We start from the raw sequence: 18,794 nt of genomic DNA, 5'->3' as shown, positions 1-18,794 counted from the left end.
TTTCAGTCCCTTTGTTGATTCCATGGTCCCTTGTTATGGATGCCAGCTGCCGATCTTCCCTACCTTCTAATTCCTGACTGTTGGCCCCAATATCCCAGCATTGGAGCAACCAGGTGATAATTTGCTCATCTGGCTGGTAGCCATAATCTTTCCACATATCTCACAGCTTGCTCAAGGGACTGGGTGATTTCTGATTCGTTTATGATTTCAGCCTCTTCACAGAATGGTTTGGGTTGGAAGGGGCCTTTAGAGGTCATCTAGTCCAACCCTCCTGCAGTGAGCAGGGACATCTTCAACTAGATCAGGTTCCTCAGAGCCCAGTCCAACTCGACCTTGAATGTCTCTCGGGATACGGCATCTGCCACCTCTCTGGGCAACCTGTTGCAGTGTTTCACCACCCTCATAGTAAAAAATTTCTTCCTTATATCCAGTCTAAATCTACCCTCCTTTAGTTTAAAACCATTACCCCTTGTCCTGTTACAATAGGCCTTGCTAAAGAGATCGTCCCCATCCTTCCTATAGTCCCCCTTTAAGTACTGAAAGGCCACAATAAGGTCTCCCCACAGCCTTCTCTTCTCCAGGCTGAACAACCCCAACTCTCTCAGCCTGTCCTCATAGGAGAGGTGCTCCAGTCCTTGGATCATTTTTGCGGCCCTCCTCTGGACCCACTCCAACAGTTCCATATATCCTTCTTGTGTTGAGGGCTCCAGAGCTGGACACAGTACTCCAGGTGGGGTCTCACCAGAGCAGAGTAGAGGGGCAGAATCACCTCCCTCGACCTGCTGGCCACGCTTCTTTTGATGCAGCCCAGGATATGGTTGGCCTTCTGGGCTGCAAGCACACATTGTTGGCTCATGTCCAGCTTTTCATCCCCCAGTGCCCTCAAGTCCTTCTCTGCAGGGCTGCTCTCAATCTCTTCATCCCCCAGCCTGTACTGATATTGGGGGTTGCCCCAACCCAGGTGCAGGACCTTGCACTTGGCCCTGTTGAACCTCATGAGGTTCACATGGGCCCACCCCTCCAGCTTGTCCAGGTCTCTTTGGATGAGATCCCATCCTTCTGGTGTGTCAACTGCACCACTCAGCTTGGTGCCATCTGCAAACTTGCTGAGGGTGCACTCGATCCCACTGTCTATGTCATTGATGAAGATATTAAATAGTACTGGTCCCAGTACGGACCCTTGAGGCACATCACTTCCTTCTCCTGTTCTTGTGGCTGCTCTGTTGCAGAACAGGCTGCCCCTTCTGATTCTTCCTCCTGCTCTCCCCTCAGGAGGAGTTTCTTCCTCCCTTACTAAATTTGTGGACCTCTACTTCAACTGTTTCTTCTTGACTATAGGAATGACTGTTATAGTTGAGGGTTCGGTCTCTGGCTTAGCTACAGTGTCTGTTTCTATGTGCTCAGATCCAGAAACCCTCTTGAGCCCTCAGAGGTTCAGTAGGGGTAGAGCAGGCCCCAGCGCAATGCTAGAAGTTGTGCCTCTAATATAGACAAGGCATAATTTCTTCAAGTGTTCTGTCACTTCAGTACCACTCCATGCCTGTTCAGGTTTCAAGTCCCACACCATTGGAGGTGGGGGGTGGGGAACGCTCTAGGTACCTGCCCAAGTTCTCCCCCATACTTTGCCACCCATGACTCATGTGCCTCAGGGCACATCCCTGTGTGGCATTAGTCGGTTACCCTTTTGAAAAGCTGGAATTAGATTCACAACACATACCAATATAAGTATTCTGGTTACACAAGGATATTCCAGAAACTGAAGAGCCATTGTAGCAAGGCAGGAAACATCTACCCCTGAGGAGAAGAAAGAGGAGCTGCCATTCTTCATTTCCCCCACAAAATGTTTCCCGGAGAAGATGACGAAAAAGGTGTAATTGTTAATTGTCTCTGAGAGTTGGTTCCCAGAGTACTGGGACAACAGCAATGCACAGCACAAACACCAGATTAGGGTCAAGGCCAGTGCTTTTACCATAGGTCTCCCAGGCAAAACACAACAAAGTGATAAACAGCACAGCAAACTGCAAAAGCCAAAAGCAGCCATTAACGAGCTCTAGAGTTTGAGGTAGAGCAAGAGATGGACCATGCCATGGAGCAGATGATGGAACAAATAAACCAGTATCGATAACAAACAAGTCAACATTGTGACCAGCAAGAGCAAGTAACAACTTGCCAAGTAACAACTAAACAGCTATAACAACTATAAATGTAGTCTAGCACACTCAGACCAAATCTGTCATCATCTAGAACCTCTCAAGCTTCACATTGGGCACCAGAAAGGACTGTGGTGGTTGACCCCGGCCAGCTGCTAAGCCCCCACCCAGTCATTTGCTCACTCCCCCTCAGCAGGATAGGGGAAAGATCCAGAAGGGCAAAAGCAAGAAAAACTCATGGGCTGACATAAAGACAATAGGTGAAGTGAAGCTGCACATGCAACAAGCAAAGCATTGGAATTCATTCACTACTTTCCATTGGCAGGCAGGTGTCCAGCCGCTTCCTGGAAAACTGGGGCTCATCATGCATAACAGTTACTTGGGAAGACAAATGCCATAACCCTGAACACCCCCCTTCCTCCTCCTTTTCCCCAGCTTTTATTGCTCAGCATGACATCATATGGTATGGAATATCCCTTTGGTCAGTTGGGGTCAAGCTGTCCTGGTTGCGTGCCCTCCCAACCACTTATGCACCCACAGTCTACTTTTTTTTTTTTTTGGGGGGGGGGGGCAGCGGCAGGGCGGGACACAACACAACACAACACACGGGACGGGATGGGACGGACACCAGCAGGCAGCAGCTGAGTAACAAAAAGGAGGACAAAAAAAAAAAAGAAACCTCCACACTCTGCAAATACTGCTCAGCAGTAGCCAAAAATACTGGTGTAATTTACCCTGTTTTAGTCACAAATCCAAAACACAGTACCATACCAGCTACTATGAAGAAAATTAACTCCATCCCAGCCAGACCCAGTACACAACACAAAATTCAGCATTTTGTTTATGTTAAAAGCTAATGATAAAATAGCAAAAGAAAACTTAGTGCTATGCACTTCTTATTCCGTGGTTTCAGTCTGAAAAAGTTATTTTAGCTTTTTTAAAAAAAGGAAAAAAATAACTTGTGCATTTCCCTGATAAAGAGAAGTTATCACAGCAGGGTGTCATTCTAATACCACCCGTCTGTATTTTTAATGCTGTCAATAATTTCATCTCTTTTTCAGAGTAGGAGGACTGGAAAGAATTTGTAACGAACTTAAATATATACAGTTGCCTGATACCTAGTACTGTCCTCTACCTCTTTGTGGAGATAATATATTGATATTTTAATTTTTTTCTTCTTTCTCTGCCCCCTTGGATCTAGTAGCTTTTGCCTCAAAGAAAAGCACGTGTGATAGCCAAAAGCTTTAGTTCTGTACTGGGTTTGCATGGCAAGGTTTTGGTAGTGGGGGGGCTACAGGGGTGGTTTCTGTAAGAAGTTGAGAGAAGCTTCCCCTATGTCCGACAGAGCCAGTTCCAGCCGGCTCCAAGATGAACCCACCACTAGCCAAGGCTGAACCAATCAGCGACGGCGGTAGCACCTCTGTGATAATGTATTTAAGAAGGGGAAAAAACTGCTGTGGAAGAGCAGCTGGAAGAGAGGAGTGAGAATATGTGAGAGAAACAACCCTGCAGACACCAAGGTCAGTGAAGAAGGACAGGGAGGAGGTGCTCCAGGCGCTGAAGCAGAGATTCCCCTGCAGCCCATGGTAAAGACCATGGTGATGCAGGCTGTCCCCCTGCAGCCCATGGAGGTTAAAGGTAGAACAGATATCCACCTGCAGCCCATGGAGGACCCCATGCCAGAGCAGGTAGGTGCGCCCAAAGGAGGCTGTGAACCCGTGGAGAGTCTCTGCTGGAGCAGGCTCCTGGTAGGACCTGTGGACCCATGGAGAGAGGAGCTCACACTGGAGCAGGTTTGCTGGCAGGACTTGTGACCCCATGGGGGACCCACGCTGGAGCAGTTAGTGAAGAACTGCAGCCTGTGGGAAGGACCCATGTTGGAGAACTTCATGGAGGACTGTCTCCCCACTCTGGAGCAGGAAAACAGTGCAAGGAGGAAAGAGTGGCAGAGACAATGTGTGATGAACTGACCGCAATCCCCATTCCTCATCTCCCTGCGCTGCTTGAGGGGGGAGGAGGTAGAGAAAATCAGGAGTGAATTTGAGCCTGGGAAGAAGGGAGTGGTGGTGGGAAGGTGTTTTAAGATTTGGTTTTCTTTCCCATTATTCTACTCTGATTTTGATTGGCAATAAAAATAATTTAATTTCCTCGAGTCAAGTCTGTTTTGCCTGTGACAGTAATTGGTGAGTGATCTCCCCCTGTCCTTATCTCAACCCACAAGCCTTTTGTTATATTTTCTCTCCCCTGTCCAGCTGAGGAGGGGGAGCTGTAGAGCGGCTTGGTGGGTACCTAGCATCCCACCAAGGTCAACCCACCACATGTGCAAAAAGCACAATTCATTCAAGTGTTATTTTTTTTCTCTGTACATATAACATCCCTAAAGAAATTAGTCTTAGGACTGATTAGCATAAGATAAACAAATAAGAACACCATTTTATGGTGCAATGTAAATCACACAAACAGCAATTTTCAAGTACAAATTTGAACAGAATAGTGCAAACTTACGGAGGCAGTATCTCTGCAGCCATGAATATTTTCTCCACCAATTCTGAAAGTATACTGAGTAGATGTGCCAAATTAGTGTTTACATCTTCATTTTTTTCTAATTTTGAGGGGTTTAACTAAAAATGAAAGGAAAAAATATTGTTTCTTCTCTTGAATAGAACTACACATAGAATTTGATATTACACACTGAATACTATTTCAAAATAAATATTCTACTCTTGTACAAATCTCAGACTTGTACAGAACTTATAAATCTGCTTCAAGGGTTAGCCAGAAAACTAATGTGAAAAAGCAATTTTTTAGAGTTCTAGTGTGCTGTGCTTTTAACAGCACAGACATTTAACACTATCCATACCTACCCATCTTTTTTTAACTATATATATTTTCATATCTTTTAATCCAGTCTTCTGAAGACACCCTCCCCTTCTGTAATTAAGTTCAGGTGAAACAGAAGATAGGAGGGTCATTTTAGAAAGAAAGATAGGATCTAACACAAGCAGTTAATGTAAGGGAGTTTTAAAATGAAACTAAGTTCAGACATTGACTTCTAGTATATCTGGAGCTTACCACAAGTTATTTAGGGTAGGCCACTGAGTAACTGCTACAAAAGAACCTACAATTGCTAAAGACTAAATACATAATTTAATGAAATTTGAGTTTAAAAACTTATTTAAAAGTGATGCTATGAACATTGTTCAAGCTAACATTTAGAAAAAACTCATAAGCAGTTCAGTTCCGGTACTGAAATGATTTCCGAAGGATTAATAAATGCTTCCAAAGCAAAGAACCAGTAGATCATAACTTCAACAAATCAAAATTTTTAAGAAAACATAGTTCAAGGTATCACCTCACAGGACTGCTTGCTCTCCATTATCTTTAATATACTGTCTTTCAGTGCATGGTGAACAAAACGTGTTGCTGTGGCTTTCATATATTGCTCCATAAGTGTACTTGCTAAAGTGGTGGCACGAAACAAAGTAGTAGCTTCATCTGAAAAAAAAATTAAGTGAAAAGTTGGGAAAAGGAGACAACAAAAAGCAGAGGGGAAAAATATGCTGTGTTCACAGTTTGATATATGATGTAATTAAGGGAGGAGACAGAAACAAAGACATGGGGGCCCTTCCCTCCCCAGAGTTTCAGTAAATGTTAATTAGTACAGTACCTTCCATGCTTATTTCCCTGTCATTTAGTGTTCGTAACAACAGTGACTCAAGCTTTTCATGAAGAAAAATCTTCAATAAAATGCCAGCCAACAGTGTTCTATCCTGTCCACAAACATGTGATAAGGCATAGACTACATGCATCTCTTTCTGGAGTATGAGCTGAAAGAAAAACAGAATAATGTTCAGAAACTTGTCCTAACATAACAGTCATTACAAATTCTACTTAGTGATGTCTCTTAATGTTTTTGAAATCTCTCTCAAACACAGAGAAAGTTAATTTTGACAGAAAAACTGAGGAAACAAGCTTAATACCTCTTTAAACTCACTGTATTCCTCTTCTGGCATGATCTTCTCCATAGAATATCGTGCTCGAACACGCAAAGATCCTGGCTCAATACCCTTCAGTGGTATATGGGAACTGAGTTGAAACCACTCATCTGTTGCTTGTCCTTTCTGTAATCGACTTAATTGGCAACGCATAAACACTTTAGGAAAAAAGCATTAAGTAGGTTATCTCCAGCAAAACAGTGCTAGTACTGAATAAAAAAAAGTTTGTTTTCAGCACATTATCTTGTTTCAGCAAGAGTATTAATAAAAAATGATCAATATTTGTGCCATCAATTATATTGACAGATTATCTCTTAGATGGTTTAACAGACTCCTGAAAACTGAAGCTGAAATATAAAGCATGCTGTAAACAATGTATACACACAGATATTAACAAAGTTTTCTTTTTAACACCCAAATAGGGGAAAAAGCCCACCTCTCCCCTAGCAAACCTAGGCAGCAATCAGAAAATTAAAACAGGTAAAGTGATTAGAAGTCATTGTCCTCTTTTGAAGCCTTGGGCTCATACCTCCATTAGGTCTGCTCTTGAACCACTTTGTTACTATTTTTAGTATTTATTATTAGCATTACTACATCTTTCCCAAATATTGCCAGATGCATTTCCTTAATACTTAGGAACTCCCAGGTTAAGGTTGTAACAGTTTATGCAAACCATATATAAAAAAAAGCATTCCCAGACAGCTTACTGCCCAAATAATGACAAAAGTCAACCAAGAATGACAAAATCATTAATTCACTTTTTTTGTGGTGTTGGTACCTTAAAACTACTAAGCAATGACCTGCACCAGCCTATTCAACCATAATTGAAAGTCTGGTCTGACAGCTCACTGGTAAGCTGCATCAATCAGACCACTGACCATTCCAAAATAAGCACATGCCCTCCTAAACTGAGTTACTTCACATAGAAGGGCCCCAGATGCTTGCAGAGACACCATTCTACCTATGATATACCCACAAAGTTCCAAGAGGAGATACACAGTTTCAGTTTCACATTTAGCCTGTCAGACTGTCTGGAACTTCCAAGCAAACACCCTTTTCCCTGCAACTCTCAATGAAATCTACTTTTAATCAAGTTCCTCACATATAAACAAAACACACCCCAAAAGAAAAAAAGAAAACACAATCAAAACCACCATCACATGCTTGTTTTTCACTTTTCTACAAAGCCTATGAACAGTTCTAGTAGACTTTCCATTGCCCCAATTCAGCAAAATGTTGGGACATCATTTGCACAATCAGATAATGGAACAGAATAACATCACATTTCTAATACACACTACATATTTCATATTCTTTGGAGTTCATGAACTGATAAGGTAACACATTCAAGTCAGTCAAGTAGTGGGTAAACCGATTCATCATCATCTGCTACTTATCACAAGTGTGGATTGGACTGTTTTTAGACTAAATAATTGACTGACTTTCCCAAAATATTTCTTCTGAGCAAAGCTCTCATGTTCTCAGCTGAGCAACATGCTTCCTTCTTGTTTTGCTTGCGCATATAAGGCACATATCTCATTGACAGGAACAGTGAGATACAGGAGTCAGAATAATCTGATGATTTAATTTTTCCCATGGTTATATAGTAGCACTTCCTAGTGATAATATAAATGCTATAATCTTGTTTTTGATCTTAGAAGATTGAAACAGAAATATCAATATATGGACTGCAGAATACTTATCGTAATTTACATTCAAAGACTTTAAAGGAACACTTTCTGCTACTTAGCAACATATATTGAACTATTTAGGCTATGTTCAATAAGAGACTGCCATTAGTTGAGAATTTAAGGATGTTTACACTTTGCAGTCTAGCACATTATGATAGAATAACAAATATACAGGGAAAAAAAAAATCAATAGTTGATCCCTCCACTGCAAGCACAGTTAATAACTATATACAACAATCTTGATCTAAGAATATTTTACATTATGAACATTAGCACAAAAATAAGTAAGTCTGTGGTTTCTTAATGGTTTATTTGCAAATAAAGATTAGGGATTAATATTTAGGAATAACTTTATATTTTGATTGATAATTATAACCTGGAAATCAAACTTAAAAGTGGTTCAAACTTATGTTTTCCTCAGAATGGAAATGAACTTAAGTTTACAGTGAAGCCTTTGTTGAACCCAACTAGAACCAACCAAAAGCAGCCACTCCCTCAAAAAAAAAAAAACTACCTAAAAACATTTACAGTTACTGATTCAGAATAAAAGCCTATCTAAATGTTGACAAAGAAGAAATTGCTCAATACATGGACATACTAAATCCTGGCTTTCCCACCCACAGCTCACCGACATGTTAGCACAATCCATTTGCAAGGCAGTGAGGAGCTTTTAAGGGCTGGAACCTCTTAAACTTTTCCCTTCAGAGAAGGAGCTGTCAGCATCTTATTTTTGGTACCTAGCATCGATAGACAATACGTTGTTACTACTTTTAACAAGTGCCTGATAGGGTCCAGAGTTTCTCCGCCTTGTCCAAAGTCCACCCATGTCTATGTAAGAGTGTTTACTACATACTTTGCACTTAATGTGTTTAGCACATATTTCCTGGAGAGTATGGGAGGGAAGGAGCCAAGCCTATAACCTGCCATAGTAGGCTCATTTCCCAGTGCCACAGAAGTGATAAATGTGTAGCACAGTTACAATTTTTTTCCTACAGCTGCATATTCTCAAATACCAACTTCAAAAACAAGCTGTGGCACTACTGCAAATACAAACTGCCTGAAAGGAGAGACAATGTGTGCTTACAGCCCAGAAAGCCATTCAAAAGAAGTGTGGCCAGCAAGTCGAGGAAGTTGATTCTCCCCCTCTACTCTGCTCTTGTAAGACCCCACCTGGAGTACTGCATCCAGCTCTGGGGCCCCCAACATAAGACAGACATGGACCTGCTTGTGGTCCAGAGGAGGGCCACGAAGAGCACTGGAGCACCTCTCCTATGAGGACAGGCTGAGAGAGTTGGGGTTGTTCAGCCTGGAGAAGAGAAGGCTCTGGGGAGACCTTATAGCAGCCTTCCAGTAATTAAAGGGGGCCTACAGGAAAGATAGGGAGGGACTCTATCAGGGAGTGCAGTGATAGGACAAGGGGTAACAGTTTTAAACTGAAAAAGGGTAGATTTAGATCAGATATTAGGAAGAAATTCTTAACTGTGCGGGTGGTGAGACAGGGGAACAGGTTGCCCAGAGAAGCTGTGGATGCCCCCTCCCTGGAAGTATTCAAGGACAGGTTGGATGGGGCTTTGAGCATCCTGATCTAGTGGAAGGTATCCCTGCCCATGGCAGGGGGGTTGGAACTAGATTATCTTTAAGGTCCCTTCCAATCCAAACCATTCTATGATTTTGCACTACAGACTTGACTGCATGAGGTGACTGCCTCTAATATAAAAATGTTTTCTTTTTCAACATGAATTAATCTGAAATTAACCAACTATCTTGGTGCAAAACCAAACCAGAACTTCCACTCCAGCTGAACCCTATGTGGAACTGCCTTGAGACATTTACCGATTTAACTGATCAAATTTGAGCATCTCAATTTTCAGTAGCAACAGATGAAATCTAACAATATATTCCAGACATTTTGGTTTGGGTTTTTTTTTTTTCTTTTTCCAAGCCATATTTACATATTTATTTGAATAAATTATTAACAAACTGTTAGCGAAACAAAGAAAACTAGAATTGATGCTGAAGTGTTTAGTATAATTTCTGAATATTTGCAATACCTTTTAAAAGAAAAAATACAAAAATAATAATAGAATGAATACTCCTAATAGGCAAATTTCAAAGTGAAAGACTTGAGAACTAAAGAAATATTTTTAAATACTTGCACTGGGTCTGGCTGGGATGAAGTTAACTTTCCTCATAGCAGCCCTCATAGTGCTGTGCTCCAAAGCAACCACTACGCATACTGAGGCCCTACATCCCAGGAAGTGACTGGACATTGCCTGCTGATGGAAAGTAGAGAATAAATCTTTTTGTTTTCCTTTGCTTCTGTGTGCAGCCTTTGCTTTCTTTATTAAGCTGCCTTTATCTCGACCCATGAGTTTTTAATCTTATTTTCTCCCCCGTCCCACTGAGGAGGGGGAGTGAGAGAGCAGCTTGGTGAGCACCTGGTGGCCAGCCAAGGTCAACCCACCACAAATACTGAAAAAAAATAGCCTTCATACTCATATCATTTTGGTATTTAGTTTTGTGTGTTATGATGGAAGAAAAAGAAGTGAAACCAATACCAGATTTTTGGGCCCTCAATCTCCTTTATATGACAGGAAAAACAAGCAGGAAAGTTGACTTAACAGGTTAGCTGGGAAGATGAGCTTCACATTACTCCCAAAGGAGAAATGTTCAGAAAGGTAACCAACCCATTTTCTTGCTTTTGGAGAGGTTATGGGTTTAGGCAACACAGCAGACAGGCAAGTTGGATAAGGTCTCTTTTAGGTCAGTTTTCCCGTCCATATACTTCAAATATTTAATAGGGATGGGGATGTAGGCAGAGGTGCTTGTTAATTCAAGTTGATATGGTCTAATCCTTATCCCAAAATGAAAGGACTGTTAGGTTATACTCTAAGAGTCTACCTAACCATAATCAAGAAACATTGCCAATCCTCTTGACCTATATATGCAAACAATCTATAACACTCCATCAGTTGGATACATCTAAAGGTAGCACAATCTCCTTAATCCTGACAGAGAGTAGGAAACTACAAAAAAAAAAAAACTTTAAAAGAAGTTACCAAATATTCCATTCATGAATCATCCTTTGAAAGGTTCTTTTACTAACCAAAGCTTTGTCCCAGATAAAGAATTTTCTAGCTCATATGAATAGAACTGTGCAAGAACAAGGTCACAACTGCAATTAGAAAGTCCTTTTGTCTGTCAAATGAAATACACCTTTTTTCCTTCTGCTATGCAGAAACTTCTCTAGTCAGAGGAAAGGGCAAGAATTTTGAAATTGAATTAGGTTCTGCAAGAGCATTCAGTCTTAGTAATTCTTCTACTTTGGTCAAAGCTTCCCTACAAATCTCTTCTTTGAGAGGAAAAAAAGAGAAAGAAATTGATGCTGAGGCAATCATAACAGGCCAGTAACACAATACATGCAAACCAAAACCAACAGCAACAGATTATAAATACTGTGCCAGGCTTTGGGACAGGTCTGAACACAACAGAAAAGTACCTGAAACAAATCTTGGGTGGGGGGGTGTCTGCACTGCAGGCAACAGAGAGGAGGCAAGGATTGAAATTACAAGACAAGTATGGTGGGAAACAAGATACCTTGAAAACCAAAAGAATCCAGGTGTGGGGTTTTGGGGGAGGGTGGTTTTTTTGTTTGGTTTTTTTTTTTTCTTAAGCTGATAAATCTTACCATCTTGCTAGTAATTTGCTGGAATAGAAAAACAGAAACAAAACAGCTAAAGAAGCTGTGCACAAAACAGGAAGAAAGTAAATTCTTGGGAACACAGATAAGATAGAACGGGGGGGAAGAACAGGATGACACAGGACTGAGGCAAATTTTGTTTTACAGACTGTCAAGTTGCATTTTTATATGTGAGGAAAGTACTACCTTTCCCTCCCTCTTTCTCACTGGAAGCACCAAAAAAACTGAAAAGGACAAAAGAAACTCCACACAGTTGGGCTTAAAACAGATTAAAGAAATTAACTCAGTGGAACGTAACATTTTATAGAGCAGGTTAATTCTGACAGCTTCTCTTACCTCTTTTTTTTTTTGTAAACATGGTCACAGTATAACATAATAGGTATACTAGAATAGAGCTAGAAAAGCCATCAGATACATAGGATTGGATTACCGTGCATTTTACTACTAAAACACATGCAGGTTCTTTTTGCAAAAACATTAATGTAGAATCAGTAACAGAAATCCAAAACATACCAATACAGCTGTGTGGTAATCACAGAATATACTTAATTATCTTGTGACAATGTTTGACAAGAGCAATGAAAACTGTTGTTGCAATATATATGCATCTTTTACAGAAAAATACTTACATATATCTGGATCTTTACTTTTCTTTGTTTTGTTACTAAGACTTATCTCAAATCTATTAATATCAGATGAAAGATCACTAGAGGAAGACAGAAAGCCTCAATTAATACTATACTTGGCCAACATTTAAACTTATTCTAAAGTTATTTCAATCCTGAGTTCTCATGATCAGCCAAAGACAATTATATTAACAAAAATACTTTATGCATACATAAAATTCTACCCATGCATTTGTGGCTGAAAGATGGCTGCTATATAACCATGCATACAGTATTTTTAAAAAACATATGCAAAATAGTACAGTGTAAAGAATCTTAAATGCAATGCAACTTTCAAGTGAAATTCAGTAATTCAATAAGATTAGACTTACTCAAAGACAAATTCTTCTGACCACACAGGGTTCTGCCCTTCCCTGATATGTGTTTTTGCTACCTGGACACTGTTCAGGTAGATGTTACAATACGGATTAGTAAAATGTTTTACTGGGAGCGTATGAGCTTCTTCTACATGCAAAATAAGACTGCTGACCTAAAGAAAATATACACAAAATTTATTTATTTATTTATTTATTTTAAAAAGAAAGAATGGAATTCCCACCCATGTGAAGGCTTAATGTTAAGGTATAAATCTTAAATACAAAACACAATTTCCTAATAGAAAGAGCAGAGAACAGGAATAATGGAACAAGATTTTAAGAGGCACCAGTGACAAATTAAGAGGAACTCAACTTGAAAATAAAACTCCAGTACCATAGTTTTAAAAGTAAAAAATAAGATGAGTTAAAACCATCGATACAAGACATTAAGATTTGCAAGTACTAACTTTTCTATGCATAGAAAATTCTACTGAAGTCAAAGACTTGTATTTTGAGTAAGAGCCATGGACAACTCCAAACACAATGCCATATTTGGTGCTTTCCTAACAGATTAGGCTCATTATGAGTCTGCAGTGTGCCCTGGCAACCAAGAGGGCAAACCACATCCTGGGGTGCATCAAACACTATATCTAGCTGCTCAAAAAGGTGATCATCCTGCTGTATTTAACACTGCTGTGGCCTCACCTTGAGTATTGTGTCCACTTCTGAGCCCCACAATTTAAGAAGGATGCATCCAGAATGCATCCAAAGGAGGGCAACAAAGCTGGTGAAAGGGATGGAAGGAATGTCCTATGAAGAGCATCTAAGGAGTCTGGGTTTATCTAGTTTGGGGAAAAGGAGGCTGAGGGGTGACCTCATCGCTCTCTACAGCTTCCTGAGGAGGGGAAGTGGAGAGGGAGGTGCTGATCTCTTCTCCCTGGTATCCAGTGACAGGACACGTGGGAATGGCTCAAAGCTGTGCCAGGGGAGGTTCAGAGCAGACATTAGGAAGCATTTCTTTACCAAGAGGGTGGTCAAACACTGGAACAGGCTTCCTAGAGAGGTGGTCGATGCCCCATGCCTGTCAGTGTTTAAGAGGCATTTGGACAATGGCTGTAATAACATGCTTTAACTTTTGGTCAGCCCCAAAGCGGTCAGGCAGTTGGACTAGATGATCCTTGTAGGTCCCTTCCAACAGAAAGTATTCTATTCTAAACTACAGTAGATTACATAAAATTCCCTTGTTTAACACAGTACACTCTTTTCTCCCTGTTAAAAGGAAGATATTAGTCTGTACTATAGATTCTCAAAATAACAGCACTTGGAAATTTAATTTCCCAAAAATAAGAAGTGAACTCTCTGAAATAATTTACATTAAATACATTTTAAACAGTCTACAATTTTACAAACTTCTGAATTGCATGCAAGTCATAGCTTAATCAAATATCTACTGATATAAATTGAAGTCAATTTATATGGAAATGTCATAGTTGATCAGGTCAAAATTCCATTTAAATCAAAATATTTAGTACCAGAAGTTTCAAAAACAGTTCAAGAAACCCTGAAACTGATATAATTTCTGTAAGACAGTCATGGAAGTATGATTTTTTAATCTTTATATGCTTTATCTACCTTGATCATTCATGCTTTTTATACTTTTCACCTCTCTAAATAGTCCAATACTTCCCACACTTTCATTTACTTGGAAATTCTTTTACTCATTCCAGCCTATAATGAAAATAATTTTCTGATTTCCTTTATGTATTTTGATACAATATAATCAAAACTAACTGTACCCTCAATGAGAATAACATAAATATTAAATAGCATCTATTTTCTGTTCTATTCCTTCATGCAGCCTAACATTTTCTTTGCTTTTGGAAGTACAAAATTAGTTCAGATGATCACTCTGTAGGTGCTTTGCTTTTGTGGCTCCCAATTTCTTCTACCAGTTCATATATTGATTTACCTAATTTAGTTTGGTTCTTCAGAAGTATTCAGTCACCTTTAATGTTAACCACAGAATAATTCTGCATTTCCTAAAAAACCCCATTTTATTGCTTTTTCCATAGACTGATAAAACAGCTACTTCCAACATTCATAGCATTCAAAGATACCAGTGATTCTTGATTCCTGTTATTTTCCAATCATCACTGATGTAGCCATTTATGACTATCTGTCCTTTACCTCTGAAAGAAATTCTGGCCACAACAGTACTCTCAAGAGACCAAAAGAAATTAAGCTATAATCACAGTTCAACACATATTTGTCACTGAAAAATGAATAATATTAGTTATACTAGTATTTTGGTTACACGTGATACGTGTCTGTCAAATCTGGTGAATTGTAAGAGTTAAGACAATACAAATGCTGAATTCTTAACACTTTTACTCAAATGTGGTAAGAAATTAATACCTAGCAAAGCATCTGCCAATTGCCTAAAAACATTGTTCTTTGTGTATATAGATATTATAATAAAGTGGAAGTCATTCCAGTTGGTTTAAAAAAGATACTGCATAACTCTAAGAAAAAGAAAGTACATGCAGGCTTTACTATTATTGAAAGGAAAGTTCTGAGATGTATAATCATCATTTTGCAATAAGGAGACAACCTCCCCCCCGTAACTATATAGCTTCACCTGACGCAGACGTTTATTTGATGTCCCTGGACTGTTTTTTCTTAAACTGCAAAACATCTGCAGAGCCTTCATCCAGTCCTAAGAGAGAAAGGCACAAAACATTGTAACTGTTGTGGTTTAGCCCCAGTCAGCAACTCAGCCCCACACAGCCGCTCGCTCACTCCCCCACCGGCAGGATGGGGAAGAGAATCGGAAGGGTACAAGTGAGAAAGGTTGTGGGTTGAGATAAGAACAGTTTAGTAATTAAAATAAAACAAGAATAACAACAACACAATGAAAAGCAAAATAACGAGAGAGAGGCGAAACCCAGAACAAGGAAGTGGGAATGAACAACCAAAACAAACAGCATGTGACGCAGCCGCTCGCACCAGGACACCACCAGTCCCCGAGGCGCAACCACCTCCATCACACGCCAACTGCCCCAGTTAATATACTGGTCATGGCATCACGTGGTATGGAATGAATATCCCATTGGCCAGTTGGGGTCAGCTGTCTTGGCTGTGGCCCCGTCCCTCCCGGCTTCTTGCCCACGTGGCAGAGCATGGGAAGCTGGAAAGGTCCCTGACTACTATAGGCGCTACTTAGCGACACTTAGCCACTACTTAACAACAACTAAAGCATCAATGTGCCATTGGCACTTTACCAGCTACAGTGAAGAAAATTAACTCTATCCCAGCCAAAACCAGCACAGTAACAAAAAGTCAGATTCAGCTTCTTGCAATAGAACAGACATGTCTAAAAAAAACATACATTGAAGTATCTGAAGTTGTTACTTTAGTTTAAAAGGAACCAACTTGTATGCAATTCAAAGTATGAAAATTTGAATTGTAAAGCAAAATTCATATCTTTCTCAGTAAAACTAATTAAAGCATTTGCAAATCTGAAAGTTTCTCTTTTAGAAATATCAAGCATTACTAATGGATATACAGTGTGACCTTTATCAATTTTCCAGATTAGTCATAATTAAATAAAGATGGTATGTAAAATGAAGCAAGACTTGGTTGCTGCTGAGAAAATAACAGTCAACAAGTCAAACTATTCTGATCATTCTCTCCTCTATTTTTATATTGCAGTCATATTTTACTCCATATGCTTCAAACAAAAAACAAAGCAGCATTAACAGAAAAACACTGAAAAGTATAACCTACACCCCCATTCTCTCTGCTCTCAAACACATAAAGCAGAGTAGATACTTTGGAAGGTGGAAGATATGCTATAGCCTCATTCCCATGTTTTCACACACACACACACACCACCACCACCACCCCCCACCCCCAAAGTTTGTGAGCTCTTATGAAGCACAAAATTTAGGCTTTGATTAACATTCATAAGGGTGTAGCTCAAAGATCTGCTACCTACTCTCAAAGTACAATTTAATAATACCATTAAAGAAAAAAACATTTTCAGTCTTACCCTTTACCTTCCACATTTTTAAAATACAGGTACATCCTATATTGCAGCTATTATCAGGTAAACCACTTTGGGAGTAAAGTTTTAGCTTTCAAAACCTTCCATAAAAGGAAGAACTGTCAACTATGCATCATATTTTCATTAGCTTACTTTCTTACTCAAATAAGGAAAAGCAAAGAAAGAACCACAGAACCTACTAAATACTCTAAATTAATCTAATATTTCCTAGATACAAAGTCATCTTTATTCTCCCTCCTAACAGGAAAACCTATCCCCTTAAATACCAAAGTTTACAGCAGCAAGTATGAGCAATGCACCATAGTATTCACAATGACACTAGCATACAAGGCTACAGTCCGTGGTTTGTACAAACCTCAGATAACATGCAATCCATTGGACAGCTGCTTTCATATTTACCACATTATATGAAATCCATCAAGTTTTCCTTAGTATACCAACAAAACTATTCTGTGAAATGTTACAAGGTACAGACAGCTGTACCTTCTAAGAACAGAAGTATCAGTAAAACATCTGACTTGCCTGAACCAGAATCATTTTACAAAAGAAGTCCCAGTATTCTGTGTAAATACACTGAACAGCTTAAGCGTTAAGCAAATCTAAACCAAAAGCAGATTATACCAAATGTTCAGAAAACAGGACAGGATATTCTGTCTACTACACATTCTTAAATAAAATCAAACGCATAGCTTAACTTCTGACACAACAGGTATATTTCAGAGCTCTGGAACACCAAAACAATTTAACGAATAAGAACATTGTCACATCTTCCATATGCTCTTCTGTTCATGAGAGACTGCTAGAGAATTAGACTCCATTCCTATAATTCTTAATCAGCAAACATTAACTGCTAGAGAGCTAATAGCTAAATGATACTAATGTAAAACAGAATAAACCTCCCCCCCTTATTTTTCATGCAAGATCAGGGCCTAAGACTACAAACAACGACCAATTTATGGGCAGGACAAATAACTGTAAAAGGCTCAATAGATTTTGGTTGGTGGGCATATTTGCATTAGCATTTTAGTTCATACCAGGAACATGTTCTTGAATCAGAACTCCCACTTACCATGCTCTGGTTCATTACATGGAAGAGTGTTGGAGAGCAAACAACTTTTTTTTGGAGTGAACTACTCCAAAAGATATTCTCCAGAAATATCTAATGGAAGTTTAGTCCATGGGACCAGACTAAAACTTGTCCAAAGTAAAATCCCTAAAGTACAGGTAATGTAGGTACTGGATTCTCAACACCAACTATTTCCCTTACAGATCTGCTACTATTGCATGGTAATATTTGCTAATGCAGACATAGCCACCATCTGTGGTACACTTTCTTTTCTATTAGAAAAGGATAATATTAAATACTACAAAACAAAAAATTACATTTAAAATTATATTTACCAACAAAAGCTCTCACCTGTGCTTGTTCTGGAGTTTCTCCTGCAAAGTAAAAGATGTAATGCTCTTCACTGAAGTGCTGAACTACTATCTGAAAACAGTTTGGCCTTAAAAACAAACAAAACAAAAATGTAGCATCATCACACTTGGAAACAGGAAAAACCCCAACAAGAAAAGTTTCTACATGCTTCAAAAGTGCATTTTGGTTTGAATGAATTATGTAATTTCAAGAAAATTGCACTGCAGTTCAACTAGTTTGTTTCAGAATATTTAAGAAACTTGGAAGAGTTTTTATTGAATATGCACATACACTGACTTACAGTTGAGGCAAAATACACGTGATAACATAAAAGACTTGTTAATGAGTGCTATTCCCCACAAACATTTTAAATAATGCACAGGTTCAGCATTAGTTCCCAACCAATTAATTATGTATTATGGATTTGTTGTCTTAGGAGTTCAGGAAACTATATTAACATAAGGAATTCCTTATCTGAAAGTGTTCCACAGCTCTCACAACCAATAAAACACATATTGAATCACATACTAATCATTGAATACATGTGATATAAACTACTAAAGCTTTAAATGCAATTATAGCATCTTTGCTATTTCATGTATCTACACTCATTTGTCAAGAAGTATCAAAAATATTTTGCACTGTCACATTACAAGCTAAAGTGCACACTTGATTCATGGCCTTCCACATTATGTTCAAGGGAATTTAGGTCTCCCAAACACAAGGTTACATGAAGGATCTTACTTCACTTGCAAATGATGTTTCAGTCTTCCCTTCCCCCCATCCATTGCTT

The 18,794-nt window shown here is 39.2% G+C and overlaps 1 protein-coding gene across 3 annotated transcripts in view; it reads right to left on the bottom strand.

Moving 5' to 3' along the window:
- The window catches only part of LOC135310854 (ras GTPase-activating protein 1-like), a 137,524-nt gene that overhangs the window by 31,526 nt on the left and 87,204 nt on the right, over positions 1 to 18,794 (bottom strand). For 2 of the 3 annotated variants that reach the window (XM_064439911.1, XM_064439912.1), the window contains exons 12-19: positions 18,002 to 18,089; positions 15,157 to 15,234; positions 12,534 to 12,691; positions 12,166 to 12,242; positions 6,131 to 6,303; positions 5,818 to 5,977; positions 5,503 to 5,645; positions 4,656 to 4,771 (exon numbers count right to left, since the gene is read on the bottom strand). In XM_064439911.1, coding sequence (XP_064295981.1) covers positions 4,656 to 4,771; positions 5,503 to 5,645; positions 5,818 to 5,977; positions 6,131 to 6,303; positions 12,166 to 12,242; positions 12,534 to 12,691; positions 15,157 to 15,234; positions 18,002 to 18,089 — 993 coding nt within the window. Of the gene's footprint in view, positions 1 to 1,656; positions 1,795 to 4,655; positions 4,772 to 5,502; positions 5,646 to 5,817; positions 5,978 to 6,130; positions 6,304 to 12,165; positions 12,243 to 12,533; positions 12,692 to 15,156; positions 15,235 to 18,001; positions 18,090 to 18,794 lie in introns of those variants that run through there. The other variant, XM_064439913.1, reaches the window with a different exon arrangement.

Source organism: Phalacrocorax carbo (genome assembly GCF_963921805.1).
Source record: "Phalacrocorax carbo chromosome W unlocalized genomic scaffold, bPhaCar2.1 SUPER_W_unloc_3, whole genome shotgun sequence".
NCBI classification, from domain to species: domain Eukaryota; kingdom Metazoa; phylum Chordata; class Aves; order Suliformes; family Phalacrocoracidae; genus Phalacrocorax; species Phalacrocorax carbo.
Note: the sequence above shows the minus strand (reverse complement) of the source record. Positions and strands in the feature narration are given on the sequence as shown.